The sequence below is a fragment of the Peromyscus maniculatus genome, chromosome 3 (assembly GCF_049852395.1).
Source record: "Peromyscus maniculatus bairdii isolate BWxNUB_F1_BW_parent chromosome 3, HU_Pman_BW_mat_3.1, whole genome shotgun sequence".
In the NCBI taxonomy this organism is placed as follows: domain Eukaryota; kingdom Metazoa; phylum Chordata; class Mammalia; order Rodentia; family Cricetidae; genus Peromyscus; species Peromyscus maniculatus.
The window spans coordinates 67,025,784-67,046,503 of NC_134854.1; the positions used below are offsets into that span (position 1 = coordinate 67,025,784).

Genomic DNA, 20,720 nt, shown 5'->3' on the forward strand with positions numbered 1-20,720 from the left:
ATTGCTATGAACTCTGTAAATGATCAAGACCCTTAAATGTTTTTTATTATGGGCTATTACTAACACAAAATGTGCATAGCATGAAATATAAAAACATGTCTATGCCAGGCGGTGGTGGCGCACGCCTTTAATCCCAGCACTCGGGAGGCAGAGCCAGGCGGATCTCTGTGAGTTCAAGGCCAGCCTGGGCTACCAAGTGAGCTCCAGGAAAGGCACAAAGCTACGCAGAGAAACCCTGTCTCGGAAAACAAACAAACAAACAAACAAAAAAAACATGTCTATAAACCAGCTTTACCAAATCTTAACAGTTATCCTATATTTATTATTTTTTATGTATTTATGCATTTGTGTATGCACATGTGCATGCCTCATTACCTATGTGGAGGTTAGAGGACAGCTTACAGGATTCAATTCTCTCCTACTGTGCAGGTCCTGGGAATCTGAATCAGGTCATCAGGCTTGGTTGTAAGCGCCTTTACCTGTTGAGTTACCTTGCTGGCCCCATGTTTATTATAGATCTATTATCATACCACCTTCTACAGTTTGAATTTTATTCTGAATTTGTATTTATTGCTCACATGCTTATTCTTAGACAGCTACATACACGTGTGTCAATATAATACAAGCTATTATCTTACAGGCTTTCAATCTTCAGAAAAGAAAATTGCCATACTATACATTCTTTTGTAATCACTTTTTCCCTTCAAATTACACTTCTGAAGTTTATTCCTGTGACTATTTCATTGCTTTTCCTCCGAGGTATGCATTCTGCACATTTCCTAACAAGACCTTTGAATTTTTCAATTTTTAAGAGAAAGAGGTAATGAAAAAAAAATCAACAGAGCTGATCCACCATCTAAACCTCAACATCTATTTGAATTAAAGATAAAGGTGATGAGTACTTTCTGTCTTCCTACAGGAAGGATGTAGACCCACAGGCTGTGTTTTAGACCTGTTCATGTTTACTTTACTTGAAAAGGAAATGACTTCAAAACAGAGCAGTCAGAACAAATTCTAAGAGAAAGTTAACCAGTGTCGCACAAGTCCAGAGGAAGCCAAGCAGGGCCGATGTGGAGTGAAACAGCTCCTCAGACACCCATCTAGGAGCAGTCAGTGAAGAAGGAAGCTTCCTACATGAACCAAAGGATACGGTTCTGCAGTTTTATGCAACTAAAGTGCGGATATATACACTGAAAATATAATTGACATTTTGATCTTAACTCTAGGAAGCTGAAAAAGGAAAGGGGTATTGACATCACGGTACCTTAGTACCCTGGGTACCACTAAAGAGGGTACTTCTTAGTTCCCATCTTTGCACCTGACATTGTCCTGCTTAGAACACTCTTCCCATAAGAATTCTAACCATCCTCTTCAGGACTTCAATTTTTTAAATTTTTTATAGGAGAAGAGAGATCCATAACTACTTAAGTCAAATGCACCTGACTGTGATAAAGATATAAAACAGGACAAATGAATGGTTCAGAGGGACAGGATAGGGAGAGACTCATCATTGCATGTGGCAGCCCAGAAATCAGTGGGAAAACAATGAGCTATTTGCAGGGTTTGGGAGGATGCTTCAACGGAGAGAGAAAACCCTCAACTCCAAAGGACTATTCCAACTAGACTGTGGAACATGAAAGACAAAACGGAAAGTTAATAGAATGAAATGTTGACTAATTCTGTTGTGACTCAAGGTTAAGGAAGAAATTCTTAGATGAAATTTCAAAAGCACAAACTATAAGCCAAGGACCAACTTCATCAATAATTTTTATTGTACCAAAATTAAAGACTTCTACTTGGCCAAGGAGCCATTGACAAAGTAGCCAGGGAGAGGACAGAAGGAAAAAACTTTGAGTGTCCAAGGCTGACAGAGGAAAATGGGAAAAACTCAAGGATCTCCTATAAGTAAACAAGGAAAAGGCAATAACACAGGCTGAACATAGACTATGGCAGGATCCTTATCCAATGTGTGTAGATGGGCCTGGGCTCAATCCCTACTACCACACACACACACACACACACACACACACACACACACACACACACACACACACACACACAGGAGGGGGGCAGAGAGAGGACACAGAGAAAGAGAAGACAGAAACACCACAGTAAAGACAAAAAGAAGAGATTCATCTATTCTCAGTTGACAGATGACACCCAAAGACAGTCAAACATGAAAGAAGCTTAGTTCCTCTAGAAATCAGAGAAATGCAAATCAAGACCACATACCTTTGCATCTCCTTGAGGTGGGCTCCTGCCATAGAGGCATGGAACAAGAAGCATGGCTCAGGATAGCATGGGGAAGACTGCCAACAGCTTAGTGATAGGGGAGAGGAGGACTAGATAGGGACACTTTCTTATTCTATATTATAAAGATACTCTTGTGCTCGATATTGTAGAAAGGAACCAGCACGTGTAGGTCACTAATAGCATCTACATACTGTTATGTGTGTTTGTCTGTTCTGAGTCAACCTTAGTCAACTCAGACGTCCCTGTAACAAGACTGATCCAGCACCTAACTTGACTCAGTGTTTTAAGAAGTGCCAAGCCCATATCCACAGAAAGAGGGAACAACATAAGGAATGATAAGAAGGGAAGCCCAGATAACATAAGTCTCAGAAATGTGGATGACCACCTGAGCAAAGGGGCAAGAATGAGTTCCAGATGATTGCTGCCTCTCTAATCTGCTAGCCGGAGATGAAATGGAGACAGATTTCTGGGATCGTAATCCATTGTAGCTCTCTGAATAAAGCAAAGTTTGAAGATTCACTTCCCGTCTCTGCTCATTATCATCTGTGACTGACAGGCAGCAGGTACTCTGGGATCTCATCTGCTCAGAAGGATTTCCTTCCTCCCAATCTGCATTTGGCAACTGGAAGATCAAATCAATGATTTTAAATCTAGAATAAGGATAGGAAGTAGAGTAGAGTGAGAGAGCTGGAAGGGCCCAGGTGCTATCAGGAAGTAGAAAGCTTCCAGAGGATGCTGGGGTAGAGAGGAAACCAGGGGCACTCAAAGAACTGAGTCAGTGATGCTGGGGAGGGACCAGAGGGCCCAGGATGGACAGAAGCATCCTGGCTCTGGGCGGATTGAGGACTTCTCTGTTGTTTTTGTTTTTCTGTAAATTTGCTGAATTTCCTTCCAAGAACCCTACTATTTCCTATCTCCATCCAGATTCTCCACTCCAGCCCTTGGCTTTATCAGCTCAGTGGACCCGGCACTCTCTGACAATCATCAAAAGGCAAAGTGTCCTGAATATGGACTAGGGCTGAAACAGAGCAGGACTTTAGCTTACAGTTGAAAGGAGGTAGTCCATCCAAGCCTGGCATCACGTGCCTGTCATCCCAGCATGTGGCTAAGCCAGGAGGACCATGGATTCAAGACCAGTCTGGACTTTAAATACAGACCCTGTTGGGCTGGAGAGATGGCTCAGCTGTTAAAGGCTAGGCTTACAACCAAAATATCAAAGACGCCTTCAGACTTGCAATAGCTAAGATAGTTTAGCTCCTACCCCTCTTTCTCAGGATGATTCTGAGTATGTGCCACACCACAAGGACTAAGTTTAGAAGGTAAGATGGGCAGGAAGTTCTGGAGAAAGATGCAGGGCATGAGGGAGGATCTGGGAGGCCCAATAGGCAGCCAGCTTAGACCAGATCATAGCTTCGGAAAGACCAAAAGGAAGACACAGGGGGAAGAGGGAAGAAGGGGGAAAGGGGGCAGCCCCCCTTGCTTGGTGATCCTTATCGGGCTTCTTGTGTCTTTAACCCTGCGTGTTAACCCAAGGCCTGACCTCCCCGGAGGCAGCCAGGCTGTCCAGAGTGGGGCTCTAGGAGGCCTAGTCAGTCAGTGTTATGTGTGAGTGAGAGAATTCACTGGGCTTTTAGTCATTAAGCTTAAACGATTAGAAAATTTAGAATATAAGGAAGCTAAGTATGGTGGATATACCTGTAATCCTAGGCCTGGGAGGTGGAGGGGATTGAATCAGGAGTCCAAGGTCATCCTTAGATATTTAGTAAATTCAAGGTGAGACCCAATCTCAAAACAAACAAACAGTATGAAGAATATTCTTGGAAAGCCTTTTCCCTCATCTGCCTCCAGCTTCCTCCTGTGTGAAATGACCACAGGTCAAGATGATTCTCTAAGATCTCCTCCAGCTTGGATATTGTATTATTTTAAGAAAAAGCTGAGAAGATTTTAGAAAACTGAAAATGCAATTATTTTAGAAACATGTCAGCAGAAGGTGGCAATCCATTTCAGCTTCCCTTGTGATTCCATTCAGTTATCAGAGTCCAGAAGACCTTTGGGGTTCATCTAAGTTTTATTTGGTCCTTTCCACTACAGCAGCTCCCACAGGCTAATAGCCTGTTTACTTTTTACAAATGTCATCAGGGATGATCCCAGAAACTTCCTTATCATCTCCACCTACTTCCCTTCATCCATCTGGTTCTCAGGGTGCTGCTTGAAAAGATTACTCTTTGGCATGTGAACTAAGCTATCATCAAAAGTCTTCAAGCAGACTGCTTCTCATTAAGTCACTGATATTCTGACTGGATGACTGAGCCCTGGGGTCTACATGATTTTCATCTCTCCAGCATCTCATGCCAGAACCAAAGTTTTCTGGGTTGTCATTAACTGCAGACAAAACTGCCTGTTCACTCGAGAAGCTACTGATTAACATCTACCCACCATAATTTTGGCATGAATTATCTGGGAGAACTGGCTTCATTTGTCCAAATCCATTCATGGGAATTAAATCAAAATAATTATCTTGTGGGGTGGACGAGCCAAGTGAAGTCCTGAGTCAATGTGTATCGTTTTACATGGGCATGGCCAACGCCTCAGTCTCATGGACATGGCAAATCCTTCCTCAGGTGAGGCTCAGAGATAGCAAAGCCTTCCTCTGGTCCGAGTGTGAATGTTGACAGTGTGCAGAATATGTTCACCATTCTCTCTCTCTCTCTCTCTCTCTCTCTCTCTCTCTCTCTCTCTCTCTCTCTCCCTCTCCCTCTCCCTCTCCCTCTCCCTCTCCCTCTCCCTCTCCCTCTCCCTCTCCCTCTCCCTCTCCCTCTCCCTTTCCCTCTCCCTCTCCTAACTCCCAGAAGTTTGTAGTCCGATGAGTGCTCCCCTACAGAGACTGCTCCTACTGAGGTTAGCTGAGCTCGCTGCCTTGTTCATCTGTGAGTGCAGTGACCTGTCTCTCAGTTCAGCTGTATATGACACACACGCTGAGCTCCTGTGCCTTGGCTTCTCCATCGGAGAGCCTAGGACACCTAGTCCCAGCCGTGTGTGTGTGTGTGTGTGTGTGTGTGTGTGTGTGTGTGTGTGTGTGTGTGTGTGTGTGTCTGTCTGTCTGTCTGTCTGTGTCATTTCTTCATTCTGTTGTCCCTAGTCAGAGCTCTAGAATATAAACCATGCAAGCACGTAACATCTTGGCATTCCCTAAAAGCCCTATGAGGTTGAAAGGTGTAACTTTCCCCTTTTCTTCTCTTCTGTCTTCTTTCAGACGCTGGCTGACACTCAAGTTTCTTCCCTAGTACTCTGGCCTTTTCCACTCTTCCTCTAAAGCTCCCTCTGCAAGCATGTGTCTCTTGTCTGTCATGTAGCTAGCACCCATGCTTAATTCGAATGGCATGACTCTCTTTTCTCGCCTAAGAATTTATAATAAACTTCTCCCTGAAACAAACAAACAAACAAATTCATGAAAAGAAAAAAAGTTATTTGTTTCATTAAAAAAAAAAAAGCCTTTCCCCTGTAGCCATGGCTTGAGCATGACTACAGACTATCTAGGGAAGAGCAAATCTCACCACTCAGTACCAAGTGCCATTAGTTAGTTCAACGAGATAGCACAGAGAAGGAACTTAAAGATGAAAACACTCCTACCTTCAAATAGCCGTGCCTCACCATTGTGTACAGACTCTCTTGCCTTGCCCTAGGGTTACAGTCTATGTCTGGTGAACAGAGTCTAGTTTCAGAGAGAAGCAATCTCTACACGGTCTCTCAGAGTCCTCCTTTTGGGTGTCGCACTAGTGACTTTTGTCAGTGTAACGACTAAACGCCAGACAAGAAGCAACCTGATGGGGGAATGGCTGGGGCTTGGGGTTTGAGGGCGTGGTCGCTCATGGTGGGGAAGGCAGTGTGGCAGGAGGCTGTGGCAGTGGGAGTGTCACGCTGCTTGTTCACATCTCTCCAGACCAGGGCAGGACAGGAAGTCAGGTCAGGCGTGACCATAAGCCTCAGTGCCCACCCACCAGAGATCCACTTGCTCTAGGCCAGGTCCACCTCCCAAAGGTTTCACAGTCTCCCCAAACAGCACCACCAACTGCACCAAGTGTTCAAACATGAGCCCATAGAAGATGTTTTACTTCTAAACCATAACAAACACTCTTCATCTGCCCAAACTCAGGAGCTGCAGAAGTGGAAGGAGTTATTTAGTTCTTAGGAGCTGCAGTTTGGAAAGAGTCCCATGGCTCTGAATTGGTGTTCTGAACTACTGGATGGAGAGAAGGAGCAAGGGCTGTGTGGTGGCTGAAGTATGAATAGAACAGAAATGTCCACACAGCAGAAGTCCAACAACCTCCTGATGTGCATCTCGTCCAGTTGTTCCAGCCACCAAAGTGTGGAGGTGAGCAAAGTTCATGTTCCACTCAGCAGCATCACATTCACCCAGGAGCCCTGCATCAGCACTGCCCTTCCACTGACATCCAAAGTCCACTTTGCAAATCAGTAATGGCTTTGGGTTGGCTTCTTTCTGCCTGACATCTACCACTATACTCTCTTTCCCATCCCCACCCAACCCAGGCATGGGCCCACTCTTGAGGACAGGAAGCCATTCATGTCAGGGAATGCCTTTCATGTTATATCCTTGAATGTGAGTTTCCTGAGATAACAGCCACTTCTGTGGGAAAGGGTCACTATACAGTTAGAGGGGAAAGACCACCTGTACTCCAAATGACCAGATCCCAAATGATGGGCGGCAACAGAAAGTTTGAATGGTTGGATGACCAGTGTGGATAGAAAATGGATTCTCCATGGAGCTTTATTTCAAATATTTTATTACTATTTTATGTGTATGGGTATTTTAGCTACATGTGTATATTTACAACATGCATGTGCCTAGCACCCACAGAAGCCAAAAGAGGACACCAGATACCCTGGAATTGGAGTTATAGATTGTTATGAACCATCATATGAGTGCTGAGAGTCAAACCCAGGTCCTCTAAAGGAGCAGACAGTGCTCTTAACCACTGAACCATCTCCCCATCCCCTCCATGGAGTTTTTAAGTAAAGAAGAGCACAGGTTGGTGCTGGCCACTAGCATTTGGGGGAACTTGAAGGTGAGAAAGAAAACTGAGAACACAAGGAGATCAAGCCTTTGTCTCTGGAGCAATGCATCAGACAGAATCAGAACTTTTGCAGAGATGGACCAAGCCGGGCTGACTGGAAGGAGCCTGAACTAAGATAGGACTAAAGCTATAGTCATTTGATTGATTGTTAACAGTTTTAAATATTTATTTTTATTTATGTGTATGTATGCCATGTGTGCAGGTGTCTTTGGAGGTCAGAAGGGGAGGGCATCAGATCTCCTAGAGCTGGAGTTACAGACAGTTGTGAACTGCCTGACATGGGTGCGGAGAACTTAGCTTGGGTCCTCTAGAAGAGCAGTAAGCAAAAACGGATGAACCATCTCTCCAGTACTGCCCCCCAAAGCATAGGTACACACACACACACACACACACACACACACACACACACACACACACACACACACACATTTTTGTTGTTGTTGAGACAGGGTCTCACAATTTAACCAGATTGGCTTCAAACTCACGGAGAGCCACATTGCCTATCTCCTGAGAGCTGAGATTAAAGGTGTGCACCACCATTCCTGAATGATGCCCCCTACACACACTTTGAAACAGGGTCCAATGTAGCTTATGCTGACCTCAAACACACTATGCAGTTAGTCAAGTGTAACTCTGAGCTTTTAATCCTCATGACTCTACCTCCTGCATGCTGGAAAACTAGGTGTGCACTACCACACCCACTCCTGAGATAACAGCTGTCCGCCTCTGTGGGAAAGATTTACTACATAATTGGACTTATTTTGTATTAGACTTGGCCGACACTTTATCCCACAGACACAGAGTAAGTGTTCCCGGGGGCTGAGTGGAGGAGGTCGGTGTACAGGAGGGAGGGGCTGAAGAGAGCAGCAGCAAAGACAAACAGAACAAGTTCATTTTTTCAGTTATCTTCTTCATAAGAGGGGGGCGGGGGGAGAACAATAAGAAAATATCTGCTGAAGGCCAAGTTCCTTTTTAGGGAAGGATGGAGACAGATCTCAGGTGAATCAGCTCTGGTGACAGCTTGGTCTTGGATTTCTGGCACTGGAAGTTAACAGATCGATCAGTCTCATGTTGTGTCTTAACTATGGCAGCCTTAGCAGGGCATCCACCACAAAACAACTGGCTGTTTTACAAACAAAAGTAAAGCTCAGGCAAATGCTGAAGGGAAGGAAGTCCCCACAAAACATGGCATGTCTCATGCTGCTATTCGGGTATGCCACAATCGACAAAATACCAGTTCACGAAGAAACTCCGAACTCCAAAGATTGACAAAAAGGGGCACGTGGGACTTTCTGGGCTCTATATTTTAAAAGGAATTTACACAGGCATATGCATGTGTGCTTCTGAGAACTACAAGACCAAATAGAGATATGTATTAAGAAATATACTGACAGGAATCAGCCGTGCATGCAGTGGTAGGGACTGGTGAAGCAAATCTGAAATCTGTAGGCCAGTTTAGGGAAGGACTGCTAATAAATTAGTTCCCTCTCAAAAAATTAAACAGCATTACTACATGTAATTCTACTCACAGGCATATATTTAAAAGAGTTGAAACCACATGTTCACCAAAAAATGTATGCATGAATATTCATAGCAGCTTTATTTATTAAGGCCCAAACACAAGTGACATAAATTCTTCCCAACTGAAAAACTGATGACTACATTGTAGTATTTGTATACAAGAGTTACTCAGTCATAAAAGGGAACGAGGTGCTGATTCATGCTTCAATGTGGACTAACCTTGAAAACGTGATGATGAGCCAGTGAGATGATCAGCGGGTAAACCTGACTGTAATTGTCACCAAGCCCGACAGCCTGACACCAACCCCCAGGACCCACGTGGTGGAAGAAGAGAACTGACTTCTGGAGAACATTATGGCATATGTGAATAAACAGACAGATACCATTTTTAAAAAGACATTAAGTGAAAGCAGCCACACAAAAACGCTGCATACTGTATGATTCATTACCCAGTGAAGGCAAATCCCCACAGCCAGAGAGTGGGGCAGTCGCTGGCAGTTAGTGGCTGCCAGAGGCGCAGCTTTGAAAGCGGGTTCAGAGGGTCTGAGTGTGGTTCTTGGTGCTTGCAGGGGAGGCCCTTTACCAGCTGAGACATCTCTCTGGCCCAAGACTGCTACTTCTTATAGAGCCTCTTTCTGAACTCATGAAAATACTGCGAAGTTAGCCATGTTCGTATGACTTTTGTGAATATTCTGAAATCTACTGCTCTGCTTCTGAGGGTGAGTTTTGTGCTATGTGAGTTATCTCCCAACACAAGTCCTATCTCTTGTCCTTGAACTACTCTGGTGCCTTGCCTTTTTCTCAGAAAGACTTTACTTATTAACCCAAACCAGAAGCTGGGTGGACTTTTCCCCATTAATTCTTTGAGAATATTTGAAGTGTGAAAACCTTGAGCAGTCCATGAGTATCATGATGCCTTCACCAAGTCAAGAGTAGTACCAAACAGCCCATTCTTTGCCACACAGCTATGGCACCCTCACCCGAGAGGTAACCATTTCTCTGACTGCTCTCACTATAGTTCAGTTTGGTACCTTCTTCAATGTCATGGCAACAGCATCATGCATCCTGAGTCTTGGTATGATACTGTGTCTGAGGTGCATTCCTGCTATCATACACACCCCGAGCTTGTCTATTTCCACTGCTGTTTCATAGTCCAATGCATAAGAATAGTACAACTATCCATTCCACTCATTTTCTTCCTTTTGTGACAGGGTTTCTCAATCTTCTATGTAATCAAAAATGATCTTGAATTTCTGGTCCTCCTGCTCACACCTCTGCTGGGATTATGAGCCTGTGCCGTTATGCCTGGTTTCTGTGGTGCTGGGGATAGAACCAAGAAGGGCTTCATGCTTGTTAGGTCGGCACTCTGTCAACTGAGCTATAGCCACAGGCCCCTATCCTTTCCACTCTTGGTGGGCTTTTGCATAATTCCCAGTTTAGGGATACTGAGAATAAAAATGCCTTTTTTTTCATAGCTATGGATCAAATTCAGGGCCTTGCATGGTAGGAAAACTCTCTACTATTGAGTTACATCTCTAATCCCTAAACTGTGTATGTGCACACACACATGTATTTTAAGGATATATGTGTACAGTCGGGTATGGATGCACATGTGTGCATGTATGTGTATATGAAGGTTGGTATACGGTGTCTTCACTGTTCTCCACTTTTTTTTTTTTTTTTTTTATTGAGGCAAGGTCTGTCACTGAACCTGGAGCTTACTAATTTAGCTAGATTGTCTGGGTAGCAAGTCCCCAGAATTCTCCTGCCTCTGCCTCTCCTGTGCTAGGGTCACAGGCATGCACTGCCATGACTGGTTTTTACTTGCATGCTAGGGTTTCAAACTCAGATCCTCATGTTTGTGAGGCAGGCAGTTTCCCAAATGAGCCATTCCCCAGCTCATTCAAATATTTTTCACATTAATATTACTGCTAAATGACAGAGAAGCACCTTCCCATCCAGCCTGTGCAAACAAGCATCCAGATTTATGCTGGGGGTCATCAGGGTCTTCATGCATGCTCCAGAGAAGTTTCTAAAAAGGCCCAGCACACCCTTCTGCTAGTGAGCTGACACAGGTGTGTGCTTCCAATCCAACCACCAAGTCAGCCTCCAGGGGGAGGGGTCTGATCCACTCAGAGTCCTGAAGAAGGAATTTCACAAGTCTGGCTGACCTTGTGTACTGCCAGCTAAATGTTGAGCAACAGAGAGTCAAAACTAAAGGCATTCAGTTGGCCCCTGATCTCCTATTTCAGTTTCTTGAGGTATTCTGAAGGACAGCTGGTATTTTACTCTTCTTTCACAAGAGCTAACAAGAGGCCAAGCCTCTATCCCCTTGGCGTTGACCTTGACTCTCACGAGCCTTTCTGTCTCCTCAGCTGAGGCGAGGACATTCAGCCAGTAGTTATGCTAGGCCCTTTGGACTCCAGCTTCCTGGGTTCCAACTGCTTGCTAGGCTTCCTGACAGGGGCCTCTGGGAGCCAACAATGCCCTGTGTGATGTCACTGGGTTCTGAGGGGCAGCCTGTGGTGGCGTGTTAAACACTCTGCTACTGCAAGTAGCCCAGCACGATCCAGCACCATCTAGACAAAGTACATCTTTTCATCATTCACAGACCTGATTTCACTTATGACTCTGCTTGGCAAATGACTTGCTTTCGAAGCTGCCAGAGTGGTAACCCCATTGACAAGTAAGGAGACAAGGGAACAAAGGGATGAGGGAACAAAGGTACTCAGGAAGTCCAGGCACCTAGATCAACGAGAGCACTGATCTACTGGACCTGGGTTATCACAGATTCTAGGGAGCAGTACTGAAGTGAGCTGATTACCACGGAGAAGGTGGTCACTAGTCTAGTCTGGCTATGCCTCACTTCTGGAAGAAAGATACTGTGTAGGCTCCAGCTCCTAACAAAGGGAATCTGTGATACACTTGTGTGTGCTCTTAACATTTATTTTAAAAAATTAATGAAGGGGAAAGCCTTTAAAGTGTGAGGTTATATGTTCTGTCTATAGAGCAGCATCAGGAAGATAAAGCATTATAAAGTAGTATTATTATTTTCAGAAAAAATTAGTCATGGCATCAATCAAAAGCAAGGTCATGCTCTCCTGATTCTAAAATCTCACATTTATGTGGGGAGGGGATGTGTGCCCACATGTATCTTTACATCGATGTCTTTCCAATGACTTCATCGTATTTTTAATTTTTCTTGCATTTGTTTTGAAGGGAGCTAGGGTTTATTTTAGCTTACCATTTGAGGGCGAGAATCCTTCCTGACAGCAAAGGCAGGACAGCACAGTGGCGGAGAGGGAGGTGCCTGGGCCCCTGGCGTTTGCAGCCAAGAAGCAGAATGAACTCCTGTGCTCAGGCTTTTCCTCTCTCGTTCACCTGGGCCCCGGGCCATGGAACGGTGTCCCTATATCTAGGGTGATGTTCCCACCTCAGTGAAGCTGATCTAGATAATCCCTCACGACAACACTGAGAGGCTTCTCTCTCCAGTGACCCTGGATCCTGTAGAGTTGACCATAGTAACTGTTACAGGGAAGGGGGCCCTGGCAAGGCCCCTTTAATACAGCACGCTGATAGCTGGGCAGTGGGGGCTTGCGCCTTTAATTCCAGCACCTGAAGGCAGAGACAGGTGGATCCCTGTGAGTTCGAGACCAGCCTGGTCTACAGAGTGAGTTCCAGGACAGCCAGGGCTACACAAAGAAACCCTATCTGGAAAAATCAAATCAAACCAAATAAATAAAAAATGAAAAAACAAGGTATGCTGATAAGGTCTGGGATGGATATTATCATTTTATAATCGTTGGTTGGGGAAAGTTTCACTACACACACATACATGCACACAATACACACATACACACACACATTAATTCTTTGACGGCTTCCTGTATGTACATGATGGATTTTAGTTATTGTCCCTTCCAGTACCCTCTTCCACCCTCCCTCCCCTCCTGTTGAAACCCTCTTCTTTGTAACATGTTTCTGTCCTCCTCGCAAATCTATTTTGTGTGTGTCACCCACTGAGTTTAATTATGCTGCTTGGATGAGCACGAGTGGAAGACTCTTCAAAGGAGCATGGACAGCTAGCTACCTTGTTTCTTGGGACAAGGCTCACGGAGCCTGCAGCTCACTGACTGGCTAGACTGCCTTTCTCTCTCCAACTCTGGTATTGGTATTGCAAGTGCATGCTGCTGCACCCAGCCTTTTCCTTTCTTTCCTTTTAAGATTTATGCGTGTGATTGTTTTACGTTAATGTATGCATATTAATTATGCCTAATGCCCTAAGAGGACAGAAGAGTGCGTCAGATCCCCCTTGCACTGAAATTACAGATGACTGTGAGTCGCAGTGTGGGTACTGGGAACCAAATCCAGGTCCTCAGCAAGAGCAGCCAGTGCTCCTAACGAGCCAGAGCTCCAGTCCTGATGCACCTGGGTTTTGTACGGGTGCTAGGGACTGAGCCTGAGGCTTCATGCTCACAAAGCGTGCACTTTACCTGTTAGGCCATCTCCCTAGCCCTGTGTGTGTGTGTGTGTGTGTGTGTGTGTGTGTGTGTGTGTGTGTGCGCACGCGCGCGTGCGCGTGTGCGTTTATGAATTCAGGCGCACATGCCATGGCAGGCATATGAAGGCCAGAAGACAATGTGAGGTGTTAGTCCTTGCCTTCCACCTTGTTTGGTAGTCTTTTTGTGTCCACCACTGCATATGCTGGCCTAGCTGAGCTTCCTGGAGTTCCCCCGTTTCTGTCTCCCTTCTTTTCACAGATGCACTGAGATTACATGTGTACACTACAGTGTCTACCTTTACATGGGTTCTGAGGATTCAAACTCAGGCCTCATGCTTGAACAGCTAGTGCTCTGCACACTGAGCTAGCTCTTCAGCCTGTCTTACATTTTAAAGCTTTATGATTCTGTGATGTCTATGTGTGTGTGTGTGTGTGTGTGTGTGTGTGTGTACATGTTTGTGTTCTCCTTTTGCTTTTTCCTTGTTGGCATTTATAATTCACATGTATCCCCACTGAAGGAGGAGGAGGAAGAAGAAGAAAAGAACATGGAAAGTGTTTTTCTGAGTTATTTGATATCTGCAAACATGTTTATTCTGCTCTTGATTAGGTTTTGACTAGTTGTAAAATCTTGGATTGATATTATCTAATTATGAATTTGTAGGCATTCTCTAGACTCTTTCTGAATGTAGTGTTGCCACTGAGAAGTTTGCTGTCGTCCTCCGTGAAGGTCAGCTCTCCTGGGACATTCCCATCTGCTGCACTGGCCACTCTGTGTTCTTTGTTGATATGATCATCTCCTCCCCTCCACTTCTTCCACAGCTTTCTGGAATTCCTTGCTAGTTAGATGCTGCTGTAAGAATGTCTAATCTCAGCGCTGGAGAGATGGCTCAGAGGTTAAGAGCACTGACTGCTCTTTCAGAGGCCCTGAGTTCAATTCCCAGCAACCACATGGCAGCTCATAACCATCTGTAATGAGATCTGGTGCCCTCTTCTGGCCTGCAGGGACACATGCAGACAGAACACTGTATACATAATAAATAAATAAACCTTAAAAAAAAAAAAAAAGCATGTCCGGCCTGAGATTGTCCCTTACTCTGTCATTCTGCTGTACTTTCCAGAAAATCCCCTTCTATTTTTCAATCTTCTGCTGATTTTGCTAACTGTGACAGGTACAATTTAAATTTCAACTGTCCCTTTTTCTTCTCTGTTGTCCTTTTTCTAATTCTTTGAGTGTGCTTTCCTTGATTTCTCAGTTTCAGTATTCTGCAAGTTTTGGGTTGTTCCTCTTTTGTGGCTCTCCACACATTTTCCCCCTTTCTGAAGGTTTTCCTCAAATGCCTTGGTCAATCCTTGGCATATGCGTCAGTCCACATGGGCAAGCAGAACAAAACATCACAGAGTATCTGGCTAACACTAGGAATTTATTTTCTCACAGCTAGAAGTACAAGGTCAAGGCACTGGCAGGGTGGACTCCACGTAAAGCTTCTCTTCTTGACTCACAAATGGCCCCCTTCTTGACTAACCCCCACATGTCCTTTTCTCTGTACATGTTTCCTGGCTATCTTCTAAGGTCACCAGTCCTACAGGATCAGGACCCATCCTATGAGCTCATTTCATCTTCATCACTTCCCTAAAGGAGGTTAAAATTAAAAGATTAAAAAAATGACCTCTTTCACAAAAATGGTCACATTGTGGTTAATGATTTGGCATAATTTTGGAGAGTTGTGGTTCAGTCCATATCAGCATTCCATTCCAATTGAAAAGCAGGACAAAAAAGCTATTGGACAGTCTGAGTATTGGAGCAGGTATCTGCAGAGGAACTAGCATTTGTGGAAAGCTCTACAACAGTGGTTTTCAACCTATGGGTCACAACCCCTTTGGGGGTTGCATGTCAGATGTCCTGCACACATTACAATTCATGAACTGTACTTCAATTACAGTGGTGTGTTATGTGTTAAGTGTTACGGAAGGCTGAGAACCACTGACCCAGAGCCTCAGCAAATTAGTCTCCCCAGGGCCCATCTCCTTTTAGAGCAGTTCTCCCGTGGCCCGTGCCTCTGTAGATCATTGATCCTGGCTGGACTTTGCTGTGCACTGGGGTGAAGAGCGCCCCCTTCTGATCACACGTGTGTGGACATGCCAAGGCCCTGCTCACTCCTACCGAGCTGCTCAAGCAGCAGCTCAACCTGTTTCTGCTTCGCAGCCCTCGCACTTCCAACTCAGGCTGTGATCTCCTGTCTCCTTCCAAAATGTGAGCATGCGGCCAATAACCTTGTCTTGAAGGTGCTGTTAAAATCTCATCTGCCTTGGCTCTGGATGTGGTTCAGTTGGTAGACTTTTTCTAGCATACACAAACCCCTGGGTTTGGTCCCCAGTACCATATAAAACCAGGCATGGTAACCCATTCCTGTAATCTCAGCACTCAGGAGAATCAAAAGCTCAAGGTCATCCTTGGCTACAAAGTGAGTTTGAGGTCAACATGAACTACATGAGACCCTGTCTAAAACAAAACAAAAATAACAAAAAACCTTACTTGTATTTATGGCCCCAACCTACAATAACAAGAGTGTTTAGCTTTGTTTTTATTCAGTTGAGTCAAGAAGAAGATACAGACACATGCATGGGAGACCACTGCCATTGAAAGAAAACTCTTAATATACAGTAGTATCATAAGTGCTCCAAGTTCATCACCAGGTTCTGCTGATCTGAGTCTGCCACATGTGCTGCAGAGCTTCCCAGAAGCCAGCACTAAGAATGCAGCACGTTCTGCATTTTCCTCTTGGCAGGCTGGAGCTCCTGGATACTGTGTCCATCATCTGCTCACAGGTTTCCCCAAGCATCTACTGCATACAAGTGACCATAAGCAGGAACACTACTCATCATGTTCTGTAAAACACACTGCACCCTTTCTCTCTCTCTCTCTCTCTCTCTCTCTCTCTCTCTCTCTCTCTCTCTCATGTGAGTACTCATGTGTATTGAGGCCTAAGGTCAACACTGCGTATCGTTCCCTGATACTTTCCTCATTTATCCTTTGAAACAAGGCCTCTCACTGAACCTGAAGTTCAGTACTTTGTCCAGGCTGGCTGGTCAGTGAGTTTCAGGGTCGTTTCCTGCTCCTCACTGTGGGTTTAAAATCTGCTGCTGACAGCTCTAGCTGATTGATTTCACCATCAGAAGGACAGCCTCATTTTAGCAATTCTGCTGAGAAAAGCTTTAGTTGTATCTGACCGGGAATGTCAATGTCACTATGGAGACATTCAGGATAGGCATTCCTATCTATCCATCACTGGTTAGAACTCAAACCACTCAGTGTTGCTGGAGAATTTCTCTCCAGCTCGCCGCCAAGTCCTGCCAGTCCTGAAGCCCACTTATAAAATAAACACACAGACGCTTAAATTATTTAAACTGCTTGGCCATTAGCTCAGGCTTATCATTGTCTAGCTCTCACTCTTATATTCAGCCCATTTCTATTAATCTTTACTTTGCTACGTGGCTTGTGGCTTACTGGTACTTTACATCTTCCTTGTCCTGGCAGCGGCTCCAGGTGGTTCCTCTTTCCTCCCTCCTTCCTCAATTCTCCTCTCTCCTTGTCCCGCCTATACTTCCTGCCTCGTCACTGGCCAATCAGTGCTTTATTTATATAGAGCAAAATCCACAGCACTTCCCCTTTTTTTTTCTTTTTCAAAAAGGAAGGTTTTAACTTCAACATAGTAAAATTACATATAACAAAATAATTATCAAGTAAGAATTATATTTACAATATTAAAGAAGATATCTATCTTATATTTGTGAGTTTAAGGTTTTATATCTAACTTATCTTTTATCATAACTAAGGAAAATTTAAGTATCTAGTCTTTAACCACATCAAAGACCTCAGAAGGATATAATACTACCTGAGAAATGGGAGATGGATGCAAGCAACTTTTGGGAGTCTTGCAGGGTAGACAGAGACAGCTGGCAGCCTGGACAGTCATCTAATGTTCCTTTGTAAAGTTGGGGCATCTGTGTTCAGCCCACAGGCCTAGAGTCTCTCAGTCACTTTTCTCTGTGTCTTGTAGAATGTCTGGCAGTTTCCTCTGCAAAGCAGGAACCTGAAGGACCATTTTGTCAAGCAAAGTTCAATGGTCATCTTTCTATGGGTCCTGCATGTCCAGTTGATCAAGCAGTCCAGGAAAGAACAGTTTCTTGCCCAAATAGCTATTTTTGCCAAGGTGAAGATAAACTCCATATGGAGTGTCTTCGATGCCCATCCTCTTCTCTGAAGTAAATCGGTGCTGTCAGGAGCAGACATGTCTTACTGTCCAGAAAGTCTAAATTTTTAAAACATTTTAAATGCCATATTCTGTAAGTCTTTGAAGTGTTTGAAGACTACCTCTCTATCTGAAATATATCTATGTATACCTAGAAGACTTAACTAACATGGGTACAAATATGACTATCATAAATGACTAATTATTAATCTATTTTTTAATTATCCATTACAAGTTTAAATGAGTTACATAAACATAATACCTCAAACAAGAATAGAAATATATATATATAGTATAACAAAATTAAGTTTAAATTTGTATCAATAAACTAAAATCTATAGCAATGTAAAACATTTTAAACAAGTTGTTACTCTTTAAAAGTAGGTTCATTAATCTAGAACTCAAACCACTCAGTCCATTTATGGTCTCTCAGCAGTGGACCACTGCGCTCACGTCTCTCTTCAGCATACAGCGTGGCATGATTTTACATTTCAGTCTGACTGGTGTCTGGTCAGAGTTTTAGAGAGCTACACTATCTCTCCAAGTGGGCTGGGCAGGCATTAGAGACGGATAGTGCTCTTTTGTGTTATCCCCTTCTCTCCTTGACCTCCCCACTCAGTGGTAGGGCAAAGAAGACTTTAAATTATGCTGCCTGTTTCATGCTGACCCATCCCGATGCTGATCCTATGGATATATGTGGGAAGAATTTTTGTGACAGCAAAGAGATAAACTTTACATATTCAAAAAGTATCAAAATGATTGTTTTTAAAACACTGGAAACAGTATTTTAGCCACATGGATGATTCAAACACCACTAAGTTATCTAATACAATCTAATATCTCTTACAATGATCTTGTCTAGGAAAATTGGAATTTAAAAATGTGCACTCCACAATGAAGACTATCATAGCTCAGTGTTTATTATGTGGATCCATGGCCTTCGGGCTCTGGACTGCTGTGTTAATGGCATATTCTCACTACAATCAAGAGAATAAACCACTGAAGAAAACCCAGGAACCTATCAAGGCTAGATCACTTGGAAAAAACGTGTACCAGCAAAACCGTGACTCAAAGGAAACTCCCAAACAGAAAGTTATTAATGGTAAGTCTGATACAGATGAACCTGGAAAACCAAAATTATACCCAGGAAGAAACTGATTTGTTTCTGTTAACTACTTTCAACATATCACAGATTTAGTATTTGGAAGAGTAAAAGAATGCCTTCCTTAGGCCAATATTTCATCTATGGATATATTATACACAGAATTCAACGGGGTATATACACATGCATGTACCACCTCAATTTTTCATTTTTATGTAATCTTCTATATTAGCCTCAGGCAGTTTTCTGTTTTCCACAGAAATGAATTTCAACAGGTGCAACAGAAATGTCACCACTGGTCCTTCCCCATCTATCAACCTCAAAGGCAGCTGCTGCCTGAATCCACCAGTGTCTTCCACATCCTCGGCACGCTGCCGTATGGCAGTTCTGGCATTGCATAGTTTAACATGTCTGGAGATAGTCTATGTCAATATCCTCTTGGAATTTGCTCTCCCCCAACACTCACTGTTGTAAGATTTGTGTTTATGTTTACACAGGTGATGGTCTGGTTTAAGAAAATAAGCCCCCAAAGGTGAAGAGAACAGTAAAGAGATAATAAATGGCTTACAAGTCAGATCTGTGTCCTGGGCTCTGCACTGCTCTGGGGCACTGCTGACAGCATCATGGAAGAGTAAGACATAGGATGGCCCCTCTGCAGCATCCCTATCCTGCTCTCACACTATACCCTGCCCCCTGCTTTCTCTCTTCTCCTTCTGTAGCTCCTGTAATACAGAGTTAGCTCTTTAGTTATGCCATGGGTCCCTGAGAATCTTTTTCTTTCTAGTTCATCTCTCTCTTGCTCACACCACAGCAATCCGATTGACCTGACCTGACCTCAAGTTCTCAGGCTCTGTCCTCTGTGTGGTTTAACCACTAGAGTTACCCTGAGTCTACTTAGATTACTGTAATCACCATTCCTATCATTTCCTTTCCATTCCTTAGCTGAGCTCTCCCTTTTCTGTCTGCTTCTGATGCTGCTGCAGTGACGCTCACTCAGTGTTAGCAACTATCGGTTGTCCTTCTGAATTCCATTCAGCTTTTGGTATGACATTTTCTATTGCATCCTGGACATTAAAAATATTGTGAGACACTTTAGTATGATTTCAAGCAGGTCTCCTTCACTGAGGTGTAGTGCAACTAGAAGCATTGTGGTGTCTGCCTGTCACTCACAAAAGCCAGTGAGCAAAGACAGAAATTGAATCTTAATACTTCACTTTATTATTCAGGCACCAGCAATCTGAGAGAGAGAGGATTAGTAGTCTAAAGGTCTGTCTTCCATTACATCTCTACCCAACAGATCATGGAGGTGGGCAGGGACAGAGGCCGCCGGTCACTCAGAGCTCAGTCTTGCCATTCTGGTTAAGGTGGCCAGCCACACTTTTGAAATTAGTTTTACACCTGTTTCTCACCGTCACCTCTTTCGTTCTTCCCTCATTCTGTGGATGTCTGGGCTCAAGTAAACAATGGATATAGTTAGTTGCTCTAGTATCAATCTTGTACTCCTCCAGGGGCGTCTGGCCTAGCACAGAGTTACCTCAGAACAAACAGACCATATACAGTGTGTCAGCACTGATTCCCTTCTGCGATACTGAGTGTAAGTGTGTCATTCAGTATAGACCGTGAGGATGCTCCTATTGGTCCTCTCTGTCCTCTATTAGGAGGAACAGGTAAGGAGGAGCGTTCTATCACCTTCGTGCCACAAGCCCTCCCTGCCCCATCTGTCCACAGCACTATGTGCACACCATCTTGTGGTAGACAGGTGATGTAAGAATTGAGGTCACTTTTGTTTCCACTTCAATGGAGCCCTTGTCACTGGGCACAGTGTCAGCCAGTCCTGTCTCTCCTCCCCTCCTTGTGCCCCATGGACACCAGAGTTAAAAGGCTCTAGTCCTCTAGTGCTCCCTGCCACCAGGTTCAAGGAATCAACTATCCTGGTTCACACTGTTTAGCTCCCCGCTGGGTCTCATTAGAGAGAAGGGGAAATAGACAGTCACCTGGCT

General features: G+C 44.1%; 2 protein-coding genes across 7 annotated transcripts in view; one reads left to right on the top strand and one right to left on the bottom strand.

The window, feature by feature from the left end:
- LOC121827954 (uncharacterized) overlaps positions 1-20,720 on the bottom strand; it is an 85,309-nt gene that overhangs the window by 21,540 nt on the left and 43,049 nt on the right. Inside the window, exon 4 of one of the 4 annotated variants that reach the window (XR_013049554.1) lies at positions 14,429-14,998. The exons of the other annotated variants lie outside the window; for them this stretch is intronic. The gene's annotated coding sequence lies outside the window, so the exon portion shown is untranslated. Of the gene's footprint in view, positions 1-14,428; positions 14,999-20,720 lie in introns of those variants that run through there. 4 annotated transcript variants of the gene reach the window in all.
- Galntl5 (polypeptide N-acetylgalactosaminyltransferase like 5) overlaps positions 11,367-20,720 on the top strand; it is a 48,777-nt gene continuing 39,423 nt past the window's right edge. For all 3 annotated transcript variants that reach the window (XM_006988371.4, XM_076566008.1, XM_042273239.2), the window contains exons 1-2: positions 11,367-11,553; positions 18,481-18,720. In XM_006988371.4, the coding sequence (XP_006988433.3) occupies positions 18,513-18,720 (208 nt within the window). In that variant the 5' untranslated portion in view covers positions 11,367-11,553; positions 18,481-18,512. The remainder of the gene's footprint in view (positions 11,554-18,480; positions 18,721-20,720) is intronic.